Genomic DNA, 27,968 nt, shown 5'->3' with positions numbered 1-27,968 from the left:
TTAGGGATGAAAGGGCTAAAAACCCCAAAAATCTCGAATACTCACGTGTCGATATAGTAGACGTATTCTTCGTGAACAGCCAACGAAAAAGGATTTTCCGGAAGTTCGCTAAGTACCACTTCAATGTTGCTACCATTTAGATCGGATCTTTGAATCGTGTCTAGTCTCGAATCGGACCAATATAGTTTATCCTCGTTAAAATCGATAGCCAAGTCGGTGACCATTTGAATTGAGGAATTGACCACGACTAGACGGTCCGTGCCGTCCAGGTTGGCTCGTTCGATTTTGGGCGGCGTTCCCCAATCGCTCCAGTACAAGTACCCTTTGTAAGGATGAACCACTATGGCTTTGGGTTTGTCCATATTACCAGATACAACCACGTATCTCTTTTGGCCATCGAGTCGGGCCACTTCTATTACGTCGTACGACGGGTCAATCCAGTAAATATTACCTGAAACGGTTTCGTTTTGGTCATAAACCAACAGTTGTTGCTAAATCTCTACACTCCCGTATTTACCGGCTAGCCAATCGATAGCGATGCCTTCGATGGAGTCCAAACCCTGAATGATGACCTTTCTCTTCGTCGTGTCCCTTTTGATTCGGGTGATGGTGCCCGCATCACTGTCAGCCCAGTAAATATATCCCTCCGCTTTAGATATAAAATATACCAGGAACAATTATTAAAAAAAATCCGTTTCACCCCTAATATTTGAGTTTTTACCGTCGTAAAAGTCGATAGAAGAAGCCGACGCTATTCTGGGGATGGGAGCCAAAACATTCTCGTCCTTTTCCGTTTCGTTCAATGATACGCCACGAATTTCCCAACTGGCCGAGTATATCAGCAGTGATTGTATGCCTTTAAGTTACGTACGAAGTTAGTTTCAAGGCAAATTTTTGGTGTTAAATGATAGCAAAACGTACCGATGCATTTTGTGACGTCATTGGGGTCTTCGTTGAAACCAGCGGTGCATTTGCACACTCTGGAGGTGGGGGATACTGGCAAGCACAGTTGGGAGCAGCCACCGTTGTTGACGGTGCACGCGTTCGTACCTATCGCGGTGGCGAAAAATGTTCCCTTTATTCTTAAACCTTGTGACATATACCGCTCAAAGATATTAACGGGGAACGGCCAAGCTTTTCCAAATATCGCCTAATTTGCATATCAAAAGATCAACAAGACGTTCAATGTACTTACACGTACCTTATTTTGTCTTGAAAAAATTGTTTTTGGCCTAAAAAGTTGAAACGCAAAATAACGCCAAGTATTTGGGTTTGAATTTTCGCTGAGATCTTAAGGTGTATCGCCAGCGCCAGCACGACCTTAGTAAGCGATTTGCGAACTATCCTAACTTTTGAAATAGCGCAATGTAGGCTTATGTCTCGTATAACTGGAACGCGCCGCCTGTGCAAAACAAATTTTTCGCGTCTTCAGCAACGCGCGCTTTTATATTGTTTTTCAATTTTAATCAAGCAAGGAATGTCTTACCGATTTATCACCAGGTGTCGCAGCGGACGTGCGCTTTTCAATTTCCCGAAATTTCTTTATTTTATTAAAAATTGACCGCTTTATATTTTTTTAACATGGTTTTCGCCATAAATTAATCTAACTGGTTAAAGCTTGACCGTTCCCCTTTAAATACGGAATAGACTGCGAGTCCTACGCCAGCAGTGTTTACTTTAATTTAGATAATTTTTTTTCCCCAACTTGTTCGAAAGAATTCCCAAAACCAAATGACTCTATTTTAGCCTACCCAACTTGTTTAAAGAAGTAATTTTTAGAGTGCTTATTATCGAAGTACATAAAAAAGTTGTACGTACCGTTTTGTAAGTCGCCGTCGTAAACTTTCAGAGCGATAACTTCGTCCGTGTTGTTTCTGAGCAAGGATCGATCGGTGACGTTGTTCTTGTTAACTACGTAGACGCATCCGTCTCCCCGTGTACCGTAATAGACTTTATCCTTGTAGACCGTCAAAGCGAAAGGCTGCAAGCCTTTCAGAGTCAGTAAGGTCTCGACGGGATTGCTGGAGCCGTCCAGCTGATGAGGCGAAGGTTGCAAAGACACTCTTTGTATCGTCTCGCTACCGCTGTTGACCCAATACAACATCGATGTTTCGTAGTCGATGGACAAACCTAGTCGAAGTCGTCAACCCATTGTTAATTTAGTTTTTCAGTATTCAACGAGTAAAGACAATAACTTGTGACACTCACTGACTGGGTGATCCAAAATATGATTATCCCTTTGCGAGGTAATTACCCTTCGCTGGTTACCATCCATAGCGGCTGATTCGATCGAATGAATGTTACCCCCATGGTCACTCCAAACCAATAACCTAATGACCAATGGTATTTTGAAGTTAAACTGAGAAACAAAGCTTAATGCCCCTAAAACGAGCCAAAAAGAACTCACCCTTCAATGGGATGTATAGCTAGAGATTTGGGCATTTTCAGACCAGTGTTGACCACTTCTGTCAAGTACTCCCCGTCGAGGTTACAAACGGAAATACTTTGTTTTTTAGCACCATACGACGAAATGAACATATTGTTGGATAGCCAATCAACGGCAAAGCCGTACGAATTCTCGATCACTGATTGTTCGACAGAAATTGGTTGTTGCATGATGTATTACTCAAATTAAGACTACGAATATTTACATGGTTGCCACAAAATTTTGAGATTCAAATTCCCTGTTTTCCCTGACCATTTTAAGAGATTTTCCCTGACTTTTTAAGATCATAATTTTTATTTCATATTTTACTTTTATCAGAAGTTAATAAATTTAAATTGACTTATATTTCAGTAAAAAGATTATCGCAATGTGGAAACAATTAGCCAAACTTTCAAGGAAATACATGATAATCATAGAATTTGTCATAGAGCTAGAGTAAAATTACCCTAAAAAAGTGTCCAGATAAAATTGAATTCCCCGACTTTTCTCTGAATTTTTACAAATTCTTAAAATGCCCGACTTTTTAGGCCTATTTTTAAATTCCCTGAGTTTCCCTGTGGCAACCCTGTATTTAAAACTAACCAGTATCTATCACGGTTTCGATGTCGGAGCCGTTCAGAAGCGCTCTTTTGACCTCGTTCAACTGGGAATCCACCCAGTAGACTTGGTGACTTTTAGCCTGGTAGTCAACCTCAGCGGCGTTCAAAACCTTCGCGAACCAAATTACTCGTAAATTACCCTAGTAATAATCGTACGGTTAGGGGTAATATCTTAATAATACCTTTGGTAGACTAAAAGGTGGTATTATGTGATAGTAAGGGGTGTCCAGATCAACGCCGCGAATTTCGTTCGGCCTCGAGAACAGCAAAACCTTTTCGTTGCGGAAGCAAGTTTTGTTATCAGGCCCCAATTTCATCACGTGGGGACATTGACACGAGAAGGTATTGTTAAAACTTAACAAGCACAGGTGGGAACAACCACCGTTGTTTTTGGAACAAGGGCTTTCGACTTTGCCTATTCAAAGAGTTATTTAGTTTAAAAGGCTTAGAAAAGGCGCGTAGGAGGCTGTACCTTTGGGTTGTCTGGAAGGATGGTAAACTTGAATGTCGAAAGGTTGCGTAATGGCTCTTTGCACCACCCTTATGTCGGTACCGTTCCACTTATTGGCCTACGGAAGACGTAAGAAATATGAAAAAAACCATAACTTACCCGTAGTAGGTCATCGAAATATGCCACTAACTCGTATGACGGAATTGGTCCTCCAGTCCGTCCAGTAGATGTAGTTACTGAAGAGAGCGATGGCGAAAGGGTGAGAAAGGGTCTCGTGTCCCCTGAGAACCTCTCGGTGGTCCAGGCCGTCGTAAGTAGCCGTGTGGATCGAGTCGGACCGGGCGTCGATCCAGTAGATACGAAGGGCGACGTAATCCAAGGTCAAACCATTAGGCCACGCACCGTCCGTAACGTTGTCAACCCGGAAGACAGTCCGACGGTGGTCCCCGCTCATTGAAGCTTTTTCAATGCGAGGCGCTTCCTTGTCCCAATCGGTCCAGAAGACGACTCTGCGTGTTGTCCGAGAGGACAATTAGACGTTTTCGATGATTGAAATTAGTAGTTCGTACCCGTGTCTGGGGTCCAAAGCGATGGCCCGAGGGCTTTCCATGTTACCGGCGATCAAGGTCCTGCGGAAACTACCGTTCAATTTCGCCACCTCAATCTGGTCCAAGTTACTCTCAACCCAGTACAAATTTTCACCTATCCAGTCCACGGCCAAACCTTCGGCGGTGGATAGGCCCGTACGAACGACTACCTCTATGTTAGTAAGGGCTGAAAAACGGATGATTTCAGACCAAAAATGACAATTATTTTACACAAAGGGACGTACATCCGGAAATCATGGAGCCTCTGTAAATCTTATCGTCGACCACGTCGGTCCAGAAAATCATGTCGCCATCTGGAGAGTGGAAAAAGTCCAAAGCGATGGTGTTTTTCAGACCCGAGATCAGAGCCTTGACGGACATGGTGTGCAAATCCACGCTGCGCAGCTCGTGGCGGTTCGAAAATATTATATACGGGACAGCGGGATCTTAACAAACCCAAATCATAATCATCATTAAGTAAAGGCTATGTTTATCCGAAAGGCAAATACCGGTGCTTTTGCAAGTAAAATTATCCGTGTGTAACACGTAGCCTTCTTCGCATTTGCAATTGTGGGTTCTTTTCAACTGCACACACTTTTGACTACAAGTCCCCCACTGGTCGCACGGCTTGGCATCTAACAACAACAGCGCGCGACAGGTTTAAGATGGTGTATCATCAAAACCTAAATTACCAAATAAACGTACCAGTGCAGGTTCGACCATCCACCGACGGTCTGAGATTGCCGGGACATAAACAGATATGCCCCCACGGAGTATTCTGACACACGTGGTCGCAATCGCTGAAGAAACAATGATCTTCGCCTATAAAAATTCGTGATGCGTCAAGAAAGTGACACGGCTGACAGAAAACCGAAAAGCCCTACCGCAAACGCCGCCTTCATCCGATTGATCAACGCAGTCGAAACGATTGTCGCAAAAATTAGAGGGTTCGATACAAGTCGTTTCATTGTCGCAAGTGCGGTTGGGAGAGAGGCAAGGTGGTTTCACCACTAAGGACAGTTACCATAAAAATAATTGGTCAATACTGGTTATTTATACCGGGATTTTTTTACGGGCAGGTCAACACACTATCATATGACGAAGCGCAACCTGTTCGTCTCAAGTAGTACATATACGAAATATATCAGTGTTTCGTCGTGAAATCTAATGACAGCGAGTGCCACTAATATGATTTTCAAGGTGATAATTTTAATAGACAGAATGAAGATTGTACATTACGATGTATATATATATAGTTTGTTATATTATATAATTTGTTTAAATATTAACTTATTATTAGAAATAAATAACCAACCAAAATATGTATATTGGTAGAGTAAAATAATTTGTTTTATATTATTCCTTAGAAATATATAGTTTTTGTTACCAGTATAGATGGCGCCAAATGGCAAAAGGAGTTTATTCCCTGGCCTGAGGCTGACGAACAAGTTGCGCCAAAAAGCAGGCACTGGGCTGACCTCTCCGTAAAAAGATCCTGTTTATCCAAAGGTAAGGATACTTACCGCATCCCATTTCGTCGGAATTATCCGAACAGTCGTTTTCCGAGTCACAAACGTATATTTTGGGAACGCAGCGTTCCTTGTTGTTGCATTGAAACTCGTCGGAAGCGCAAGTGAGAGCCACTAACGATGGTTTAAATACGGAGGTTAATCAAGGGCGTGACAATAGCGTCATTGTAAGCTTACAGCATTCTTCCTCGTCCTTGTTGTTGAAGCAGTCATTCTTGGAGTCGCAGAGCCAAGTCTGCGGGATACAATTGCCGTCTCCGCAATGAAATTCGTCCTTGTGACACGGATTGGTAGTGGTACTATTACCTGCGATCAATTTAATAGAGTCGTTCACTTTTTTTCTCTAAGTCTTGGCTACAATTAATAAGCCACATTTGACACGTACCGCAATTAATCTCGTCAGTACCATCTTCGCAGTCAAAAGCTCCGTTGCATTTCAGTAAGTCGGTGAGACACAAAGCCCCGCCATCGCAAGTGAACATATTCGACCCGGTTCCGTTGCAAGAGATAGCGCAGTTCCGCTCGTCAGATCTATGCAATTAAAAGGGACATAATAATAATCAGCTAGGCTAATACCCAAGGCATTACGAGCTAGAATGTCGATGACGTTGATGGTGGCTAATAGCGTCCATCTTTCAAGCAAGTGTGACAGTTCGCTATCCTACGCGTGATACATTTTCGTTGAGAGCCTTTTCTAGAATGACCTCGCTTTTTTGGTTGGTCGTCAGACTCAGTTATTCCGGGTTGCCACAGTTTTTTCACAATCAAATTCCCTGACTTTTCCAGGTTTTCCCTGACCATCTCCGGAGATTTTCCCTGACTCATTTTGCCCCAAGATTTTGTATTTTTTCACCTATATTTTAGAAAACGTTTCCTATTTGCAACCGAAATTAAATTCCCGGATATTTCCCTAATTTTTAGACTATTTTTTAAAATTCCCTGACTTTTATACCCATATTCAAATTTCCTGACTTTTCCACGAATTCCAGGTTTTCCAGATACCGTGGCAACCCTGTATTAGGCATAATACGAGCACTTGAATTCGTCGTCATAGTTAGCTTACGCAGGCCACCTTGCCGTGGTGTATAAATTGGTTTTTAAGTTGCGCATTTTGCTCGCTAGAGACGATTATCGTTTTTAGTATGATTTAAATTCAACGTCACTCCACACGTCAGTCTCGGTTCATATCCTCGCATAATGTAAGTTCGTACGCTGTTTACAACATAGAATCTCTGCAGTGAGATATTCTTAGCTACCTAAATTCATTCTTGCGCTCAGAAGTTACGTCTACTAAATGACACACTTACGAAACTGTAGTTATAGACTTCTGCCATTAGGTTAAAATCATAAGTAACATAATAACAATAAGTACGGCACTTCCTATTGCTTTAATGCTAATTTTCTAACCGAACCTTTTTTCGGCACTGATACTCTCTTCAAGCTGTGACTTGGACTCGCGACTTATCGTTTTGGATGACTACTTTTTGATAAAAATTTAAGCCTAATATCGGAGAGCACGTTCTGGAGTCGCGAGGGGCTTTGGCTTTGTTTCGAAGCTCGCGTGCAAATCACGTGTGATAAAAAAAACATGAGCTCTTGGCGCCGAGATAAACTTTTCTAATTTTTATGATTTTAGCCTAATATTCCGCCTATCTATCGGAAACCAGATATTTCGGCTTAGCGGAAGTCTCGCGTATTTTAGACACTAGAGGGCTCGGTGCTGAGAAAACATCTTGATTACGCAATAACTATGAAAATCTCGTTAATTGTCATACTTATTGTTATTATGTTACTTATGGTTAAATGAAAATACTGACCCGTCCCTGCAATCGTCGTCCGCGTCGCAAAGGTACTCCAATTGGATGCACCGTTTATTGTCGCATTTGAACTCGAGAATGTCGCATTCCGGATAAGCTGCGAGAGTGAAGAAAAGAGGCCGTTATTCGATGGTCAACGTTTTGGAGGAAGAGAAAGTGGTATACCGCATCCGGCGTGCTCGTCCGACGTGTCTCCGCCGCCACAATCAAAATCCGAATCGCAAGTCCAGCTGTGAGGAATGCAACGAGCGGACTCTTTACAGGTAAATTGATTCGGATTGCACGTACTATCTGTGATTGCGGAATTACATTATTCTTTACTTAACCATAAAGAGGTCGACTGATTTTAATCAAGCGAAACCCCGCCACGGTTAAATCGCGTTGTTCTTTTACGATTTCGTAATAAAATGTATTAGTTTAACTTGTTTTATTGGCTGGCTAGCAGGGTTGTTGATGTTTTTACTTCATTATTTTTTAAACATATGCCTCTTCTTTTTAACAATGTGATTAAAAATTTTAATGGTGGGGTAATGCGAACTAAAATTTAAATTAATTTTAATTACTATTTGTAGTTTAGTTTTATTTGAACTACAGCATATTTTTTTATAAAATTGAAGTATAACAGACGATTTAAATCAATGATTAAAAACAATTGATTTAAACGGCGAATAAAATCAAATTTATTTAAATTAGACAACCCTGCTGCCTAGTTGAAATCGAAATTCGATTCTGCTAAATATATACATCTTTTGGGGTATGATTCGAGTAAACCTTTAACCCTTTAAAATCGTATAATAAGGCCAAGAACCGATTTACATAAGGAATAACGTTGGAAGGCTCCATCTTGATATTAGGTATAGAGCACCATCTCTTGAAAGGAATAAGATATTAATTAAAACATTTTATTAAATACGTTATATTTTATAATATTTGTATAAAGTAGCTAAATTACAATTCAGTCCTATCATTTGTTTTTTGTATATTACGTAAAATTACTCAATAATGTATGTTATAAAAAGTACCCATTTTAAGATTTAAGTATTTAACATTATCGTTATAATATTTCCCAAAAGTAAATTAATTAGTAATTTAGAAAAAAAATTATTTGTGAGAAATAACATTATTAATACTTCAATTTTCGCTCAAAAGATGGCTTCCAAGTCTTACAAAAACATACATTTGGTAGAACTATATCGAAATGGAAAATTTTCAAGATTCTCCCTCTCGTAATTCGGTTCTTGACATGGCGTAGTTTCGCTTAATTAAATTCACCCAAAATGTGCAATTTTCATTACGCATCTGGTGTTAAATAATGATTGATAAAACATCGTTTGAATAAAAGTAATTTTTAGACGATGTTCCATCAATGAGCTAAGGCTGACTACAGAAAAGAAATGTGACAAGGATTGGGAGTGAGGAGAGGTCAAAATCAGGTGCTCCAAAGAAAAAAGATAAAAAGGAAATCGGTGCACCTTGAATAATAAAGAGGTGGGCGGGGTTTTACGGTAAAACAAAAGTGTATCCTCAAAAGTGTATAACACCCTGGTAAGTGAGATCTAGCCTTTCGACTCATGCATATGACGAGATTCTACTAATCTGGAACTGTTATCGTAATGAAAGCTACCTTCTAAACGACTCAAACCACCGCGTAATGAGACATAAAAAGTGTCGTACGAATGTAAATTGCCCAATAACCGTCCGCGCGTGAATATAGTGTTACTTTAAAGGCGATTAATTCTGAGACAAAGAATGTGAAGAGCCATGCGTAAGACAACACGGAGAAAGCCGGGAGGGTTTCTACGAAAACGGAAAGAAAATAATGAACAGAATCGCATACCAACTGAAATAGAAATGATGAGGGAAAGAGCGATTGAAACAAGAGTAGCACATTGATATCAGATATAGCTAAGGCGTAGGAGCTATCCAGTACGAATACGGAAATAAAACCAACTATTAAGACCCAATTACCAAGAAAAAAACACTCTACTCGGGCAAAATGAAAAAGCACTCTCCGAAATAATTCTAGCTGGAAACAAAAAAAAAATACGCCGTCCAATTGATTGCAAAAAAATAATACGTTTACAAAAATAAACTATATCGACATCATCTAGCCCCACGAACATGGACTAACACTTCGATATAATTTGCCCATGCTACGCCCACAACACAGGCTCGAAAAGAGGCGGCCACACCGACCAAATACTGTTTATCGCGATTGTTTATACCGCTAAAACGCTAATACTTTCTTCTACGACACGCTAAGCCTCGGCCTGGTATATTTATCACTTTTTTTTTCATCAACGATAAATACGATAAATCGCTACAAAATCGCCCTTTAAGCCATTAAATTCTGTCATTTATTTTTTATTTTTGAGTATAATGGTGGTAACGAAAAGTTATGGACTGAGTCGTCGGCTGGGCGGTTGACTGGCTGGTTGTTTTTCGCGATCTAAACTACCGCTTCCCAACATCTAAACTACACACGTAACAAGAACGTGCGCGTACAGTGGCACTAAACTATACCTACGATGTTTCTCAAAGCTAGATCACCAGTCTCACGATGAACATACATAATCAGAACAGCCCGGTCATGCTTTAATTTTTGTTTAAATAACTTATCAGAGCATGCGCCAAATTTCCCATCAATGCCACGTTTACATTCACGTTCCATACATACCTTTACCGATTACAACGTAACCAGTCCTACGCATTGAGCGGTTTATGGAGGGCGGGCGGGGCGAATAAAATCTTATACCACGTTCCAAAAAAGTATCGATAAATAAAAGGAGGTGATGAGATCGGGAAGATGTAGTATAGATGGGGCGAAGGAGTTTATACAAAAGATAAATATAGTTCCTACGCCTTTAAGCTACGACTAGAAGGGTCAACTACACTACTCACTATGGCATTTCTTAAAGGGATCTTCGTCAGTCCCATCAATGCAATCAATTTCATGGTCGCACACCCAATGGACTGAAAAAATATCATTTCTACGTTGAGTCAATGTTAAGGGGTCGTCACCACGCTCGAGGGATAATGGCTGCCGATAGATGGGGCTCGTTTTTTACCAAAAAGGAACGAAATTCGCGAGGGCGTGGTCAAATGGCCGTATTATCCCTAGATCGTCGAAATGACCCGTTAAGCTCGGATTTGAATCAACGTTAGAAAGTATAAGCAAATATCGTACCCGAAATACATCGGTTGACATCACACTTATACTGATCACTACGACATGTCACTTGGGCTTTTGGCGGTCATTTTAAAAAATTTAACGGTCATATTTGAAGATAATTGAGAGAAAAAAAATCACAAAGATAATTAAAAAAATTAATCATAGCCATAAATAAATGAAATATCAATTTTTCCCTAAATTCGAAAAGAAATCCAATTTTTTCATAAATTTTATAATAAATCGTAAGTGGAAAATTAACGTTTCATTGGAATTCTTTTCAATCTTTGCGAAAATACGAAGAGAGAAAAGAATTGTTCACACGCAACCAAATTCACAAAATTAAATTAAAAATTCACTACTGGGAAATAATGCGCGCATACTGCCAGCTGGTTTTCCAAATAATACAAAATAGTCAAAATACGAACAGTATAGAATACAAATTATAAAATATAAAATTTTCCGATTAATTCAGAGATAGATAGAGAGAGAGAAGATATAACAAAAGATCAAATTAAATTTAACGGATAAATCAAATTGTACTAGGCATATACCCCTATTAAGTCTATCTAGGCTGGACGAATCGAGTTACTTAATTTCCCCCGAGTATCCACCGCTGAATCGAAATAAAGCAATACACACTTCACTGTTTAAGCTAACGCTAATTGGAAAAATAGCCCTGGTTTTCTTCGATTTGAAAAGCCGAACCATGGAGAAAATGTAAGGAGGTGCCTTGTAAAACAATTTTGAATCTTCACCACAATGCCAGCGGGAAAAGGGGGGCTGACATAAAAAGAGGGTTGACATTGGTTTTTTTTTCACCCGTGAAGCTGCCTGATGACGTCAAAGAGAGATAAGTTGTCGTTCTTTTTATTATCAACCCTCATTAACCCGCTACCTTATAAAATGTTTTACAGCGCGACTCCTTTCTTTTCCTCCATGGCCGAACTCGTAAGTTACGACTTCAAGTAAACAAAAATACTAATTTAGGTAAGTACCCAAAATTATAGTCGAATAGGCCTAATAGAGACGATACCAGAAGGCAAATATTTAATAATCGACCCTTTTATAATCTCAGGGGTGAAATTAGTTTTTAATTAAAATACCAAGTATTTCACCAGCACGAAAATGAGCGTAACGTGCAGTTTCCTACTTACCGCATTTGCCGCCGATATTGGGGTCCTCGTCACTGTTGTCCCCGCAGTCATTGTCGCCGTCGCAAAGATACCGCTCGTCGATGCAACGCAAGTTCTTGACGCATTCAAACTCACCTTCGCGACATCGCGACGGTTGCGAGTAATTGTGGGCTTCTACGCGTCCAATCGAGAACATTAGGTCAGAGGTTAAAGGGAAGTATATAATATGGTAAACGCCCAAATGATCGAACGTCATTTGATCGACAGGGGTTCATATGAACACCTTTTCAGTTTTTTTCGTGGGATTTTTTATATTGCCTCATTAGAACTGCAAGCGAATAAGTTTGCTTGAAAAAAATTCAATTTATAGTCAAAAACATTTTTTGTTGCCATGGCAAAACGGTTGCCCATTGAATAAATTCCCTTTAGGATTTTTTATGATACATGAAGGTCTACCAATCCCCCGAGTTTGAACAAAATCGGTGGGTTACACTTCGGGATGTCTCCTTGTAAGTACGATCCCAGATGCACCACTCTGTAGTATAAGAATGAGGCTGGGTTGGCACCAATACAGGGAACACTTGATATTTCCTACTCACCGAACACACCTTAGCCACATTAACATTAACATATTTTTGATTATTCGAAAACAAGCTAAAGTCACTATTTTGTGTTTTTTGGGCAAAATAGTTTTTTTTTGGCAAGATGGAGATCAAATGGCGTTCGATCATTTGGCGCCTAATCATATAATATATCTCAAACTGCGCTTCCAACCGCCAACTGATCTGTGTATCCGCGTCGTCATTTTCAGATATTTGAAGGTTCATCTTTTCTATTCGCCCCACCCACCAATCTGATCTCAAATTGTACCCGATTCCATATCGCGTGTAACCTATCTGAACTGATTTGCTATAATTCATCTCATCAGATTCAGTTAGCAGAACAGCTATCTAACTTGAAAGCAAATCAAAACAAACTGTATGCCTAATTAAAATTTCGAAAGAAATTTAATCGGGGGATATATAAAAACTGTGAGGTGTCTGCTCTGAAATCATCTCTTATTCTGTCTTTACAATGAATTCGGATTTCAGGTTTAAACTATCTGGTTTACATTTCGACCCGTATCAACTGATATTTGAACGTAACTATTTCAAAAGTTATCTGAGAAACGCGTACCATCGCAGACTCGAAGCCGATTCCCGTCAAACCGCCGATGTGTACACCGCACAATGATTACTTCGCCTCATGTGGCTAATCCCTAGATATTCGCTGTATTTCTTATCTTTGATCAGGGTTGCCATTTTCCATTTTTAAATTCCCCGACTTTTGTAAGTTCATAATCTATATTTTAAAACGTCATATTCTACATATTTGTTAATATTATTTTATATTTCATTTTTCATTATCCTTTTTTTTCGGTTTGGCGCCCCATAGTTTAACTATAAATAATAAAAACTGTAATACCAACTACAAAACACCGAAAGAAAACTAAATTCCTTTCCTTTTGAACTTGTTCTTAAAATTCCCTGACTTTTTTACTCGTTTTTAAAATTCCCCGACTTTTTAACTTGTTCTTAAAATTTCCTGACTTTTTAACTTGTTCTTAAAATTCCCTGAGTCTTTTACTTGTTCTTAAAATTCCCCCGGCACTTTAACTTCTTAAAAGTCCCTGACTCTTTTACTTGTTTTTAATTTTCATTGACTTTTTTACTTGTTCTTAAAATTCCGTGTTTCTTTTACTTGTTCTTAAAATTTCCTGACTTTTTTACTTTTTAAAATTTCCTCACTTTTCTAGGATTTCCAAGTTCTGTGGCAACCCTGCTAATAGTTTTATTAAATCACAATTCTCCCGAAACGACTTTTGTAAAATCAACGGGAGCCTGCGAAGGTGCATGTTTCGAGCGAATAACATTACCAGGATAAGAAGATAAATACTTCTCTCCTAAGAGATATATTATATATTTTTGGTGAAAGTCGCGGTCGACCTTCAAACTCACCTTCGCATCTGTGGCTATCCTCGAGGGATGTGACGAAACCGTCTCGGCAGGCGCACACAGTTTTCCCCGGTACGGCCAAGCACAAGTCGTCGCAGCCGCCGTTGTCCTCCGTGCAGGGATTAGTACCTTTTGTTGTCATCGAAAATAAGACTTTATTGAGCCGACATTGAGGAATTCCGACGGAACATACCGCTTTGGGAAGTGCTGTCGTACAGTTTGATCTCGAAAAGTGGATGATTCTCGTGTACCAGACTAGTTATGCTTTTATTCGCCAGATGGAGCCTTAAGACCTGTCCTTGTTGGTATTCCGTCCAGAAGACGAAGTTGTCGTGATGGGCCAGCCCGTACGGATGCTCGATTCGATCGTCCCTCAACAGCAACTGACGGTGGACGAAGATTTAGGTTACGAGGTTTTGGAATGTCATTTGGTCAATTACTTCTCTGCCTGTCCCATTCAGATTGATCCGTTCGATTCGGTGCAAAGAGACGTCGCACCAATAGAGTTTCTTTCCCACGTAGTCCAAACTGAGCCCACTCGGCCATTGGATGTCAGTGTCCACGAAGATTTCCCGTCGAGTGCCGTCCATGTACGCCCTTTCGATACGTCCTCCGAAATTGTTTCCCTCACCGCCGTGTGGGTCCGTGTTCCAATCAGACCAATACATGTAACTACAATAACGTACGCGATGATATTACGTTTCCGATTCCCGAAGAGGCAGTTGACGTTCTAAAACTAAACGAGCTAGTCAAAACGCGCTTACCCTCTTTTGGGGTCAACGACGATGAACCTAGGATGCGACATATTGCCGTGTATCAGTCGTTTGGTGATTGACGAATTGTCCAGTCGCGCAACGTTGATCGATAGAAGTCCCTCGTCGGACCAGTACAAATTTCGTCCCATCCAGTCGATGGCCAGACCCTCGCAGTTGTTTAAGCCTTCGCGTATCGGTGTCAGTTAGAACGCGACTCAATAGGAAGGGTTGGCTTTAAACGGACGTACCTGAACTAATAAAATCTTCCCTGCCACTGCCGTCAACCTTCTGACGACCGATGACGTACCGCGGAACGTCGGAATAGTAGATGTACTGGGAACTAGCGTCAAAGTCGAGAGAAGCGGGTCGACTTAATTGCGTAATTGGCACCATCACTTCTTCATGGCGAGGACCAGCCCCCATGGAGATACCCTTAATGCTGGCCGGTCGGCCTCGTCCGTAGATCAGAAACTGACTTTGTTTGGCGGCTGGAAACACGAAACTCCTATTTAATGACCGTTAAAAAGACCAAAGTAAATGAGTACTGACCGATGCACTGGCCATTCCTAATGAGCTTGAACCCAGCCCGGCATTCGCACTGAGCTACCGGTCGGTTGTTTTTGTACAATGGAATGCAAATGTGCTCGCAATTACCGTTAAAATTTGAGCATGGATGAGGAACTACAAAGAATACAGGACGATTTATAACCGTCGACAATTGAAATCAAGAATGTATTTAGGCGAAAGAGAATACGGTTCGCCTCGCGATTTGCTAGAAGTGTAGACGGATAATATATTCCGGAAATCAGGAGGCAGTAGTTGCTGCCATCTAGGAGCAACAAACACAGCACCCCACACAAGGAAAACGCAACCCGTCAAAAGTCGTGCAATTTCTTGTGTACGTTTTTCATTGGCTAGACGCTTTAGCGCCTGCTGCCGTCGGAAGGGGAAAATTCGGAAATGGTCTTCCCCCCCCGCCCGTAAAACTTTCAGCGTAAAGGCTCGTGACGCTCGTCCAATGAAATTCGTACACAACCCTTCGTTAGCTAGCTGCGTTCTCCTTGTGTTTGTTGCTCCTAACTGCCATATTCTCTCTTAACACGAATGCATTCTTGTAGAATTGAATTATCGGGTCTCACCATATGGTTGTCTTTGTTTATGATAAACGTGAATGGAAAAGGGTCTCGTCAAATTGCCCTTCACCGTTCTGATTTGAGTTTTGTTGAACTTATGAACTGAAATTACGCTGTTACCGTGCCAACTAGTCACGTATAAATTATTCTCGAATAGCGTCACGCCGTACAAATTGCGAACCTGAAAACATAGATGGCGGGATACGGGTTTAAATTCCCAATGTATCATTAAATTAGCCCTCCTAATTTCAAGTGCAAAAGATCGCCCTTTTGAAGGTTAAGATTATAATTTTCAAGGTCGAAATCGCCCCTGTTTATAGCAGATATTTTTTATTAGTTTCCGGGCACGGCCAACTTTGATCTCGATAGCGCGAGATCAATGTTGGCCGTGTTCCGGGGAACAACAGAAAATGTATAAGAGGAATAGCAATTGTAGAAGGCTTTAAAACGTATCTCGAAGTTTAAAAAGCTAGAGATCTGCTTTGAGTACTTCCGATCAATATCTATTTTATACGAACATTACCGGAAGTTAATAGACAATAAATCGGTCAAGATAATATTCATTTACTATATTTTCTATGGCGAAACTACGACCTGTCAGCCACGCAAAAACGCGACAAGAATTTTAGTAATATCTAGAGTGGCAGTATTATAGCGATTAGCGCCTCTTACGGGAATTCCGCTAACGATAGTCTTTCGATTGGTTCCATCATAGCTGATTCTTTCCACAAAGTCTAAGTAGGTGTCCACCCAGTAGACGTGCTCGTTGGGGAAGTCGACGGTGACTCCGTAGGGGTAGACGATCTTGTGCTCCACCAATTTGACGCGGTCGGAGCCATCGAGCTTGGCCCTTTCCAGGGCGGGCGCCGTGCTGCCCCATTCGGTGATGAACATCAAACTGCAAAGAGCCCTGACGCGTTACACAAAGCCGGAATCGCTCGAGTACGAAATAACGAAGATAGGCGCACCCTTTGGTTGGATCGAGGGCGATTCCTCTTGGTTTGCTCAGATTGAAGTCGATGACGCTGATGCAGGCCTTCAAGGTCCCGTTGCACATGAAGATCATTTCCCGGCTGTCGTCCAGGAAGTACCAATTGCCCGAGATCCAATCGTGCGCTATCTGATCCACGGCTAATTCGAAATACATCATTTCAACGACACGTGTCTTTCCAAAACCACCTTACGCCTAAGTCATCGAGCGACTTTTAAAGCCTTTAATTCAGGTGGCCGGGTTACAAGGCGTAGGAGGGTGGTGGCAAGCCCTGCAAGCCACGCAAGCCAACAGCTCCCTACACTAACTATTACCGTTAACCTCAGTATTTACAGCGGTGGCGCTAAGACTTTATTCAGGGTAGGCTATAGAAGGTTTTGGGGGCCCCCCATAAATAGGTCAGGGGCGAGCGATTCTACACTAATTGAAATTGTCTTTTTATTTTCGTTAAAATTTTAACGATAAGAGTAGAATCACACCCCAGATGAAATTAATTCAAACATAGATTCAAAAAAACTTTTTATTTTAAAAGTTATTATAATTAGGCTAGAAAAGTTTAGAAAATATATAGGCGCTATTTATTTTACAGCTTAAATTGAAGCCTGCGATTGAGGGGGCCAGATAATATTTATAATTTTAAAGTATCCTGAGAATCATTTTAGGCCCCTTTTCCTTTTCATGAAATAGAGGCCCCCTATTATAGGCTACATAGGCTACAAAAAATACTTAGCCTGAGTGTAGCGCCGCCACTGAGTATTTATCGCGGTTTTTCATTGTAGATGGGGCGACAATAACAGACCGTATATACTGAAGTGGTGTCTTACTAGCTGAAATGTCGTCAAATTGTCATTTTGGTCTACTCGCCCTTCTAAATGGAATTTGACGACCATGGACAGGTTAGGCCACCTCTTTGAAAACGTGAACGAGGGAACTTGTACGAGAGTAGATTGTAGGGAATAGAGCTACGTCTACACTCCTAAAAGTTTCCATTCTACGTTCTCGAGAGGTGGTTTAACCTGTCTAGAACCTTTCAAGATTCCCGAGGCTGATTTTCAGGATATTACGCGAGCGTAAAAGGATTTAAAATTTAAGCTCGGCGTGACTAAAATATTTGGAAATCTCACATGACAGCGAAAAGAACTCGATGGGAGCGAAGTTCCACTGTTTAGTCAGCCCGTAAACTCTCCCGCAACGCAAGTTGGAATGAGTGGCGTTATGGTTAATCTAGACAAATTTAGAAGGTTAAAAAGACTCGCGTTAAAAGTATATCGCGTAAGTACCCAGCAAGCCGTCCTATTTTTATGGCTAAAATCCAAGGCCAAGCTATCTTTGACGGGAACGCCGCCTTCGACCGAAGAGCCGTTCAAATGAATATGCTGAATGTTGACGGAATTGGCGAAGAGCAGCGTGGGAGGCTGTGTGCCGGGTTCTGGAAAAACATCGCGGACAATCGATTACGACTAATCGATCAACCTGGAAATTAATCGAGCTCGTACCGTTAATGCCTATACATCTCGATCCTTCTTGAGCGTAGCCTTCGACGCACGAACAAGAGAAGCTACCCTGAGCGTTCTTGCACGTCTGGTCGCACGTCCCCGACACGTGACATTCGTTGGTATCTGAGATAAGGCACAAAAATATTCGCGCTTCTATTCGAAGCACTCGGTGAAACCGATGGCTAAAGCGCGAGCTACGCGTTACCACAGGGTTCGTACGAAAATTTCTGATATAAAATCCCTGACTTTTCCAGGTTATCCCTGACCAATTTTTGATAATATCCATGACCTTTTTGGTTATATTTTTGGACATTTTTCAAAAGTTCTTTGTTAATGCTGGGTTCGGTTGACTAACTAAAATCCCTGACCTATCCCTGACTTTCTACGAATTTATTTAAATCCCTGACTTATCCCTGACATTATACCTCCATTTTACAGATCCCTGACTTATCCAGGTTTTCAAGGATATCCTGGTTCTGTACGAACCCTGGCGTACCACTCAAAAGCAAAGGACCAAGTTCAAATATATTTAGCGGATCGCAAATTACGATCGGTTTCGCAAATCTAGTAGTGGTTTTCGTTTGAATTGGACCAACGGTAACGTAGCTCACGCGGTAGCCACCGTAGGCAATCAGTCTTACCAATACAGTCGGTGCCGTTGGGTTCTTTACCATCCGCGCAATAGCACAGTGGGCCTTTGGGACTAGGTCGACACCCGTATCTGCAATTGGCCTTCCGACACACCTCGGAATTTTGGCAAAAGGAACCTTCGTCCGAAAAATCCGGACAGTCTTTGACCCCGTCGCAAAGCTGGGACACTTTTCGACAGGTGATGTCGTCTTTACAGCGGAAGTAATTGCGAGGACAAGCGCTGACCTTGTGACCTTGAAAAACCATTCCCGGCCAAATTAGTAACGCGAGTCTGGAAAAACCGTTACTGGTCAACTCACAGCGCCTCGTGTCCTCGTCGGATGTGTCCGGTATTAGATTCTCGCCCAGGCCGCAGTCCGGATCACCATCGCAAACCCAGCCCAGAGGAATGCAGTGTCCGGTATTGGCGCATTGAAATTGACCATTCATACAAGCTTGAGGCGCTACCAAATAGAAATTTGATACTGACGTATAACGTTGTACTATAATTTTACTCCGACATTGGTATAGAATTTACCATTTCGTTTCGTCTTAAAAGACGGTCGTTAAAAATATAATATAACGGCCTAATTACCTAAATTTCGTTGTGTAGAAACGCGTTAATCACGAGAAAAGTTCTCGCAGTCAAGAGTAGCAAGTGATCAAATTCCCTTCTAAATTATCACTCACGAGTAACGACGACAATTTAAATTGCGCAATTCTAAAATTGTCACACTTCCGTGTAAAATACGGTACGTATTAAATGACGGAGCCCCATTAAAGATAATGTTACCAAAAAATTGGCGAAACTAAGAGCAAACTTCAACCTACGAACGTCATAAAGCAGCTTTTAGTGTCTCTATAAAACCTAGTTGAAAACTCAATCTAAACCCCAAAACGGTTAGGCGAAAGTCGTTTTCAAATCTGGAACGATGAAGTTCGGACACACGCTGGCAATTCTCACGGTCGCTCTCTTTTTACTAGAAGTCTTCGGGGCCCAAACCTCGCTTCCGAACGGCACTGTGTCCACGTCCGAATTACCACCGATAAAGGCAGCAGCCAAGGTCGAAAAGCAAATCCTTAAAGATTCGAAGGTACTTATAAACGTTTAATTCATATCTTTTTACGATGAGGTTATCGCACTCTCGGGTTTAATCCGCAGCCGGTTAGTCAGTTTCGGGCCGTTTAAAAAATCTGTGTGCTGTTTTGCGCCATCTGTAGTGGTACCCAAAGTTGATAAAAATATATATAAGAAATTATATAAAACCAATTATATTACGCTATCAATTCAATTATATTGAATTCTTTATCGCTCTAAATTTTAAACAGAAATTATATAATATAATAAAATATTAGAAAACCATTAGTGGAGCATCATAATTCAGTTCAGTATAATATACGGGCTAAAATTATATTAGTTCCACTAGCGATCGTTAGATGGCGCAACGGACTAGGGTTAAGCAGAGATTGAGAGAAAGCCGACGTCTCCGTAAAAAGATCTTGGATTAAAATTTTTAAAGGATCATAGGGGCATACTTCCCTTCTCTATTAGAGAGCTGCATGACCAGGTTTTTAATCACTTACTACGGTAACCGTACAAATACCGCGGGAATCAGATTGACATCTTATTTTTTGTTAGAGAATGAATAAAAAGGTTATTTTAAGTTCGGGAATGGTAAGGAATCGATTTCCAATCTGGTCGCGATACTTTGAATCGGGAATGGGAATTAGATAATTTCGAGTTTGGCGAGGGGCAGGTCACTTCCTTGATTAACGACGCACCCCTCAAAAGATTAAATCCGATTTAATCGTGATTATTTGGATTAAATTCAATTTAATCACGATTAAGTTGATTAAATTCAATTAAATCACGATTAAGTTGATTAAATTCAATTAAATCACGATTAAGTTGATTAACTTCAATTAAATCACGATTAAGTTGATTAAATTCAATTAAATCACGATTAAGTTGATTAAATAACGTTTAATCATGATTAGAATGTTTAAATCTGATTTAATCATGATTAAATGATTAAATTGATTAAATCTGTTTAAAATGATTAAATCCTGATTAAAAAAATTATTTCGTGATTAGTATGATTAAATCGTACTTTAGTTTTGATTTTAATGATAAATTCTCTATTCGACCGATTATATTGATTAAATCGTGATTAAAATGATTAAATCGTGATTAAAATGATTAAATCGTGATTAAAATGATTAAATCGTGATTAAAATGATTAAATCTAATTAAAATGATTAAATCTAATTAAAATAATTAAATCTAATTAAAAAGATTAGATCATTATTAGAATGATTAAATCTCGTTTAAAAGATTAAATCCTGATTAAAAAGATTAGATCATGATTATAATGATTAAATCTTGATTAAATCATGATTAGAATGATTAAATATCGTTTAAATCTTGATTAGATCATGATTAGAATGATTAAATCTCGTTTAAATCTTGATTAGATTTTCTAATCTTGATTAGATTTTTTCATCTTGATTACCCTGATTTAATCACGATTACCCTGATTTAATCATTTTACTATGATTAAGACGCACCCAAAATGGAAGTGACCTGCCCCTCGGAGTTTGGGAATGGTAAGGAATGAACCTCCAACTTAGTCGCGATACTTTGAATCGGGAATGGGAATTAGATAATTTGGAGTTTGGGAATGGAAAGAATGGAAGGAATGGATTTCCAATCTAGTCGCGATATTTGAATCGGGAATGGGTGGGAAAGATAAAACTATTTAAAAAAATGGAATAGTTGGAAATAAATATCTGAACGGAATAGGATGGTAATGGAAATTTCTCTATCGAGAATGTTTGGGATTGCGAAAGTTTACGCTTCAAATGCAGCTATCCATTCTCTATTGTTTTAACGACAATAACGAAAATTAAATTATTGGAATATATGGTAGCTGAAAACGATTTCAACCCACGCAGGTAACGACTACAGTGTCGTCGTCGTCCTCTCCAAGTGAGTCTAAAGTTAGCGAAAGCCCGTCTCCAGACTCCGACGACGTCCAGAATAAAACAAATGGCGAAGAGAAAGTGTCGAGCGACAATAATCTGTCGACGGAAGAAGCTTTGAGTAAGGATACGTTGACACCCGAAATGATTTCCAACTTAAAGGAACCTGTAATGGTGGATAACGTCGGCCTAAGAGAACCAGCTTCGGACCAGGCTCAACCTACTTTGGATATGAGTCAAATACGTCGGTTTAACGTGGCCGCGCAGGCCGTTGCCAATAATCCATATTTGGCGTTGAATTTCATACAGTCAATAGCTCGTAAGTACACCATTTAAAACTTACGGACTTTTCACTTAGAAGGCCTATTATACAAAGTTTATTGTAAGGTGAAACAATGCGAAAATTGCGCTTTGAATTAAACTAGTTAGTTTTTTGGGAATGTGAGCTACAATATGTGCTCTATGTTCAGAGCTTAATTTTTAAATTATTTTGTTTACACATTAAAAAAATTGGCAAAATACTAAAACACCAAATATTTATTAATTCATTTGAATCATTTTATTATCCTTTATTTACTGTGGATTAAATTATTTAAAAGCTTATAAGCGTACAGGTTCTATTTTACCTCTGGTTGAACAGAATTTATTTCATCCTAACAAGTTAATATAGCGCGAAGTTGAGGGATTATTTACCCCATCTATTGTCAGACGCCAATACTAAACATTCGCAAGGTTTCAGCTTAATAACTGGGTTAAACAATAGGAACAGTATAATCATCTATCCGTCTAATTTCAACCATGGACCAAGAATCTAAGGGACTGACTGCTTGACTACCATGTCAATGGCGGGTATTCGGTTACAAAACTAAATTGTAAGTGACCCAGCTTTTAGCCGTGGTAGTTGGTACACGAAATAAAATGTTAAATATTAAAAACAATAGAAGGGTTATAAACAAAAATAAATAAAAAACTGAGGGACTGATCAGATTTAATCGAATGTGTTTCAATAGCCAAGGAAGAGTATCTGTTCCTCGTTATAAACAAAGGAAATTTAATTATGTTGAACATACCACGATACGAAACCATTAAAAAAGGTTAAACACGGGAGAAAATTCCTAAACGGACAACAACCGACATCTAGAAAAAAAACTAATAACTAAAACACGTAGTCATTGAGAATGTGGCGACATCAACAAAACTGTAAAAAAATGGTATCCATCTGATTTAGGGCACCCTGCCGTGTCAAAAAGGTGGGAACAGAGGGCCCACTTAAACTCTTGATCCATGGTTTAAGGCGCGTAGCATGGATCCGTTCATAGTTTAGTTAACTAAGGGTCAACGCGTTCAAAGTTCAAATAACAAGTGTAATGCCCAAAAACCGTGGTGTACAAGTTGCGAGAAATCGAAACCATTATTTCTGGAAATCTATAAGAAATTTCACAAATCCGGATAAATATTTAGTATATCGGGATATTCACAAGAAATATAGGATAGTTAAGAAATCCGGATAAATATTGGAAAAATATTTGAAACATATTTTAAGAAATCTCGTAAAATCTCAGGAAATATGGAGAAATATCATAAATATTTGAAAAATATTTTTAAGAAATCTCACGAAATATCGAGAAATATTATGCAAATCTTAGAATTATTTGGAAATCTGAAATCTGGTGGAAAATGTTTTCCATCTCCAAAAACGTGATAATTTGTGTAAAAATGTATTATTTGCTTCTTTAGGTGCGCAGAAAAAGCTAAGAAGCGGTTTGATGGATTATCTGGCCCAAGGTGGAGTGAAGAAGGAAAATAGCATCTTCATTATTTCCAAAACCAAAAAATGAAAAATCTAATAATGACAAGAGCAAAATGCAGCGCGGTATATTATTGAATAGACTTAGAATTGCTGATATATTTCTGCATCCAACTTCGTCAGGAGTTCTAAACTTATATTAAATGTACAATCTCTATACACATTCATACATTTCCAGATTGCGAACCAATAACGTGTAATGTAAATTTATATATTAAAAATAAAATGAAATGAATTCCTGTATGATGTCCTATAGACACCAAATAACGATAGGCCATAAGAGGAATCGGAAATGGGACTTACCACACGATTCATCTTCGTCGCTTCCATCTTTGCAATCCGGGTTTTGATCGCACTTCCAGCGCCGAGGAATACAACCTTCGCCATCGTGACACGCGAAACTGTCCTCGTCGCACTGAACTGCTACCAAAAAGGAATGGATTAAACAATTCGGCCCAAATTAGATACACCACAACCAGAATCATAAGTAACATTTCCATAGAAAAAAATCAATGAGTTCTTGTTTCACTCGGAGCATGCAATCTTGGATTAATTATAGTTGTTCCTACCTGGATATATCACTTGGAAAAAAACCTGACAAGCAAATGGCTTTTGCGACTGCAGCGCCGCTTTGGCGAAGTTAATGGATAGTTTTTCAGAAACTCCCGTAACACGTAGCCTTCTACAAGGCAGAACCCGTAACAAATGCACACTGAACGCTAGAGTGATATATCCAGGTAGGAACTACTATTATTTATCCAAGATGCAATAAGCGGACAAAAAATAAAACAATTGACCGATTTCAAAATTAAATTTTTGCGCATGACAGTACCTTTACATTTTGAGGTATAGCAGGCATATTTACCGGCTACCCTAAAATGGCGGCGTATTTTCACGCGTTAAATTAATTTTAAGATCCACTAATTGACCGATTTAAAAATTAAATTTTTGCGCATGACAGTACCTTTACATTTTGAGGTATAGCAGGCATATTTACCGGCTTTTATACCCTAAAATGGCGGCGTATTTTCACGCGTTAAATTAATTTTAAGATCCACTAATTGACCGATTTCAAAATTAAATTTTTGCGCATGACAGTACCTTTACATTTTGAGGTATAGCAGGCATATTTACCGGCTTTTATACCCTAAAATGGCGGCGTATTTTCACGCGTTAAATTAATTTTAAGATCCACTAATTGACCGATTTCAAAATAAAATTTTTGCGCATGACAGTACCTTTACATTTTGAGGTATAGCAGGCATATTTACCGGCTTTTATACCCTAAAATGGCGGCGTATTTTCTCGCGCTAAAGGAATTTTAAGATCCACCAATTCTAATTTCTTATAATTCTTGCGTTAGGGAAAAGGTTACCATGGAAACGTAATCTCGTGATCGCGAGGCACGAGCTAAACTATAAACTGTTTAAGTTATAGCGTTTTCAATTTGACTGCTCTCGAGCACTCTGATCAACATTTTATGTGCTCGGATCTGCCCCGATCAAGTTTCGCGTGTTCCATTTCACGCTCTCAAATTACTAGCGGACGAAAAACCACAAAGCGCGGGAATATGCTAATGGGATGTTCCATTTGCGGTTTTACTCTAGTCGATTGGGGCTTCATAACTTCCGTTTCCCGTCCAGGGTTCGTACAAAATTTCCGGAATTAAATTCCCTGACATTTCCAGGTTTTCCCTGACTAAATTGCCAAATTTCCCTGACCATTTTTGTAGAATAAATTTATGTTTTGAGGTAAATTCTTGAAAAATGTTAATTATGTATTTTTAATACATTTTTAAATAATTTATTTGCCGGATTTGTTTTTGGGGTCATTTTAAAATTCCCTTACTATTTCAGACCATTTTAAATTTCCCTGACTATTCCCTGACCATTAGGAATCATTTTCAAATTCCCTGACTTTTCCCTGACCTTTTGGAAACATTTTCAAATTCCCTGACTTTTCCAGGTTTTCCAGGTATTCCATTTCGTGTACGAACCCTGCCGTCAGTAAAGCTAACGACGCGTTTTCCGTCACGGAGTTCGAAGTGACTTACATTGTTAGTTAGCGTCCTAACCAGGTTTCATTAAGGAAAATGCTTTTATAGCATACTTATGAGTGATTATGTTACATACATGTGTAAGTATGTTATGTTGGTTGACTGCTAATGATATTTTTCGAAAAATAGAGAATTTTTTGGATGCAATTACTGAAAAATATAGGTTTCAAATACCAGGGTTCGTACGAAATTTTCTGATCTAAAATCCCTGACTTTTCCAGGTTATCCCTGACCAATTTTTGCCAATATTCCTGACCTTTCTGGTTATATTTTAGGACATTTTTTATTATTTTAGGTAAAAATTCTTTGTTAATGTGTGGTTTGGTTGACTAACTAAAATCCCTGACTTATCCCTGACTTTCTACGAAATTATTTAAATCCCTGACTTATCCCTGACATTTATCCTCCATTTGACAGATCCCTGACTTATCCAGGTTTTCCAGGATATGCAGGTTCTGTACGAACCCTGAATACTTATGAAACGCATGGTTTTAGCGGGAATTTTAAAAATTAGCCAAACGAGCAACACGATAATTTTGCACGAAAATCTTTCTAACTTTGCAGTTTTTGATAAATACGGAAAAGTCCTTAAAAATAGGAAAATAGTGAAATTAGAAAGACATTCAAAATATATGAGAACTTATAAAACAAGGTGTGGGTGTGGTCATCCTGTATTACAGAACTGCATAAAGTTAAATAATATTTTCTTTCAAATAGTATTGTTTTTATCGACTTAAATAATATTTTCCTTCAAATAGTATTGTTTTTATAGACTTAAATAATATTTTCCTTCAAATAGTATTGTTTTTATAGACTTAAATAATATTTTACTTCAAATAGTATTGTTTTTATAGACTTAAATAATATTTTACTTCAAATAGTATTGTTTTTATAGACTTAAATAATATTTTACTTCAAATAGTATGGTTTTTATAGACTTAAATAATATTTTACTTCAAATAGTATGGTTTTTATAGACTTAAATAATATTATACTTCAAATAGTATTGTTTTTATAGACTTAAATAATATTTTACTTCAAATAGTATTTTTTTATAGACTTATATAATATTTTACTTCAAATAGTATTGTTATTATTAATTCTACATAGTACCAAGAATGTATTTATTTATACTCAGGGAGAATGAATATGTCAAGACTATCGACGGACACGTTGAGCCAATAACCCCGTCACGCTAAGGGAGGGGGGGGAGGAGGCGGTCTTATTTTTTGCGTCCTCGCAGCAGCGTTAATCGCGTCGAATAACGTAATTTTAAAGAACCAATGAGATTGCAGTATTATTTGATTTTATTAAAGCGGAGGAGCATACCGGGGGCCCCAACGGCTGGAATTGGAGAAACGCTAAAAATAATCTCGACATATTCATTCTCCCTGAGTATAAATAAATACATTCTTGATATTATGTTTACTTTAAAATTCCATTTTCAGAGAGGTCAATCAAAAAATTTAATTTCTTATAGGAAAAAAAGTCAAAAAATAGAAAAATTTTAAATTTGCGAAAAAATATGATTATATATGAAATATCGGGCATTATAGGGCATATTTCAACGTAAAATAGGTAATAATCAAAACAAAAACGCATGAATAAAAATGTATAAATCGATTAAACATAGACTAAGTTGACTAACTTACAGGACATTGAAGAACATTTCAAGAACTTACAGGATATTACAGGAAAGGTTTAAAAATATAGGATTTTACCGGAATTATAGGATAGCTGGGTTGACTACATTTCTAAAGCTAAAATAATTTTAAAAAGCGTTCAATATAGAGTTGATCAAGATGTAAGTATTCAACTGCCGTTTTTATATGTAATATAAATTGCAGCGTTGGGGATCCTCGACTTTCGGGGTCGGGGTCGGGGTCCCCGTACGAACACTAGATGAACATTCCGAGAAGTATGAAAGTTTAATTTTTCGTTCGTTGTATTTGAGGATGCGCAAATTGGTTTTACAAGTTGATTAGGCTTTTTTAGATCCACCAGTGGTGCAAGAGTAATGGGGAAAATCAGAGAGGAAAGTGGACTCAATTGGCCGGGATCGTTCTTGATAGAACTAGGGAGAGTAAACTGCCATTTTTACGGAAATTGGTTCAAATTCGCGGAAATCCCTGGAATACCATTGGCTTTATTTCTCGACTCCCACTGACATTTCCGGAGAGCTGTATTACACGCGAGTTGCTTGCTTCACAATCATATAATCGCGTCCAACGAAATTCGTACTTTAGCCGCTAAGAGCGCTGTGGAGGTTGTTCGATGGTGCATCAACGAAATTTATATTTTTATAATAAAAAGGGTTCATACAACATTTGGAAAATAAATTTACCTGATATTTCCAGGTGCTAAAGCACCGTATTGAAAAAATTATATAT

The 27,968-nt window shown here is 39.0% G+C and overlaps 2 protein-coding genes across 5 annotated transcripts in view; one reads left to right on the top strand and one right to left on the bottom strand.

The window, feature by feature from the left end:
• LRP1 (LDL receptor protein 1) overlaps window positions 1-27,968 on the bottom strand; it is a 68,345-nt gene that overhangs the window by 16,821 nt on the left and 23,556 nt on the right. For 2 of the 4 annotated variants that reach the window (XM_090162054.1, XM_090162056.1), the window contains exons 2-40: window positions 23,826-23,945; window positions 19,054-19,197; window positions 18,745-18,987; window positions 18,104-18,226; window positions 17,888-18,036; window positions 17,732-17,831; window positions 16,585-16,747; window positions 16,289-16,514; window positions 15,623-15,797; window positions 15,033-15,164; window positions 14,732-14,971; window positions 14,493-14,667; window positions 14,169-14,400; window positions 13,922-14,111; window positions 13,732-13,857; window positions 11,756-11,908; window positions 10,617-10,673; window positions 10,331-10,402; window positions 7,595-7,720; window positions 7,430-7,526; window positions 5,998-6,143; window positions 5,790-5,918; window positions 5,607-5,726; window positions 4,968-5,093; window positions 4,789-4,905; window positions 4,593-4,718; window positions 4,329-4,529; window positions 4,066-4,270; window positions 3,687-4,005; window positions 3,518-3,614; window positions 3,228-3,460; window positions 3,029-3,155; window positions 2,408-2,585; window positions 2,209-2,330; window positions 1,819-2,130; window positions 922-1,050; window positions 722-856; window positions 518-649; window positions 46-451 (exon numbers count right to left, since the gene is read on the bottom strand). In XM_090162054.1, coding sequence (XP_090018180.1) covers window positions 46-451; window positions 518-649; window positions 722-856; window positions 922-1,050; window positions 1,819-2,130; window positions 2,209-2,330; window positions 2,408-2,585; window positions 3,029-3,155; window positions 3,228-3,460; window positions 3,518-3,614; window positions 3,687-4,005; window positions 4,066-4,270; window positions 4,329-4,529; window positions 4,593-4,718; window positions 4,789-4,905; window positions 4,968-5,093; window positions 5,607-5,726; window positions 5,790-5,918; window positions 5,998-6,143; window positions 7,430-7,526; window positions 7,595-7,720; window positions 10,331-10,402; window positions 10,617-10,673; window positions 11,756-11,908; window positions 13,732-13,857; window positions 13,922-14,111; window positions 14,169-14,400; window positions 14,493-14,667; window positions 14,732-14,971; window positions 15,033-15,164; window positions 15,623-15,797; window positions 16,289-16,514; window positions 16,585-16,747; window positions 17,732-17,831; window positions 17,888-18,036; window positions 18,104-18,226; window positions 18,745-18,987; window positions 19,054-19,197; window positions 23,826-23,945 — 6,403 coding nt within the window. The remainder of the gene's footprint in view (window positions 1-45; window positions 452-517; window positions 650-721; window positions 857-921; window positions 1,051-1,818; window positions 2,131-2,208; window positions 2,331-2,407; window positions 2,586-3,028; window positions 3,156-3,227; window positions 3,461-3,517; window positions 3,615-3,686; window positions 4,006-4,065; window positions 4,271-4,328; window positions 4,530-4,592; window positions 4,719-4,788; window positions 4,906-4,967; window positions 5,094-5,606; window positions 5,727-5,789; window positions 5,919-5,997; window positions 6,144-7,429; window positions 7,527-7,594; window positions 7,721-10,330; window positions 10,403-10,616; window positions 10,674-11,755; window positions 11,909-13,731; window positions 13,858-13,921; window positions 14,112-14,168; window positions 14,401-14,492; window positions 14,668-14,731; window positions 14,972-15,032; window positions 15,165-15,622; window positions 15,798-16,288; window positions 16,515-16,584; window positions 16,748-17,731; window positions 17,832-17,887; window positions 18,037-18,103; window positions 18,227-18,744; window positions 18,988-19,053; window positions 19,198-23,825; window positions 23,946-27,968) is intronic. The other 2 variants (XM_090162055.1, XM_090162057.1) reach the window with 2 other exon arrangements.
• LOC149924798 (uncharacterized) lies at window positions 19,607-23,763 on the top strand. The gene is made up of 3 exons (XM_090162059.1): window positions 19,607-19,827; window positions 21,689-22,034; window positions 23,453-23,763. The coding sequence occupies exons 1-3, from the start codon at window positions 19,666-19,668 to the stop codon at window positions 23,551-23,553; spliced, it is 609 nt and encodes a 202-aa protein (XP_090018185.1). The 5' UTR covers window positions 19,607-19,665; the 3' UTR covers window positions 23,554-23,763.

This window comes from Leiobunum rupestre, chromosome 10 (genome assembly GCF_980474605.1).
Source record: "Leiobunum rupestre chromosome 10, qqLeiRupe1.1.hap1, whole genome shotgun sequence".
Classification (NCBI taxonomy): domain Eukaryota; kingdom Metazoa; phylum Arthropoda; class Arachnida; order Opiliones; family Sclerosomatidae; genus Leiobunum; species Leiobunum rupestre.
Note: the sequence above shows the minus strand (reverse complement) of the source record. Positions and strands in the feature narration are given on the sequence as shown.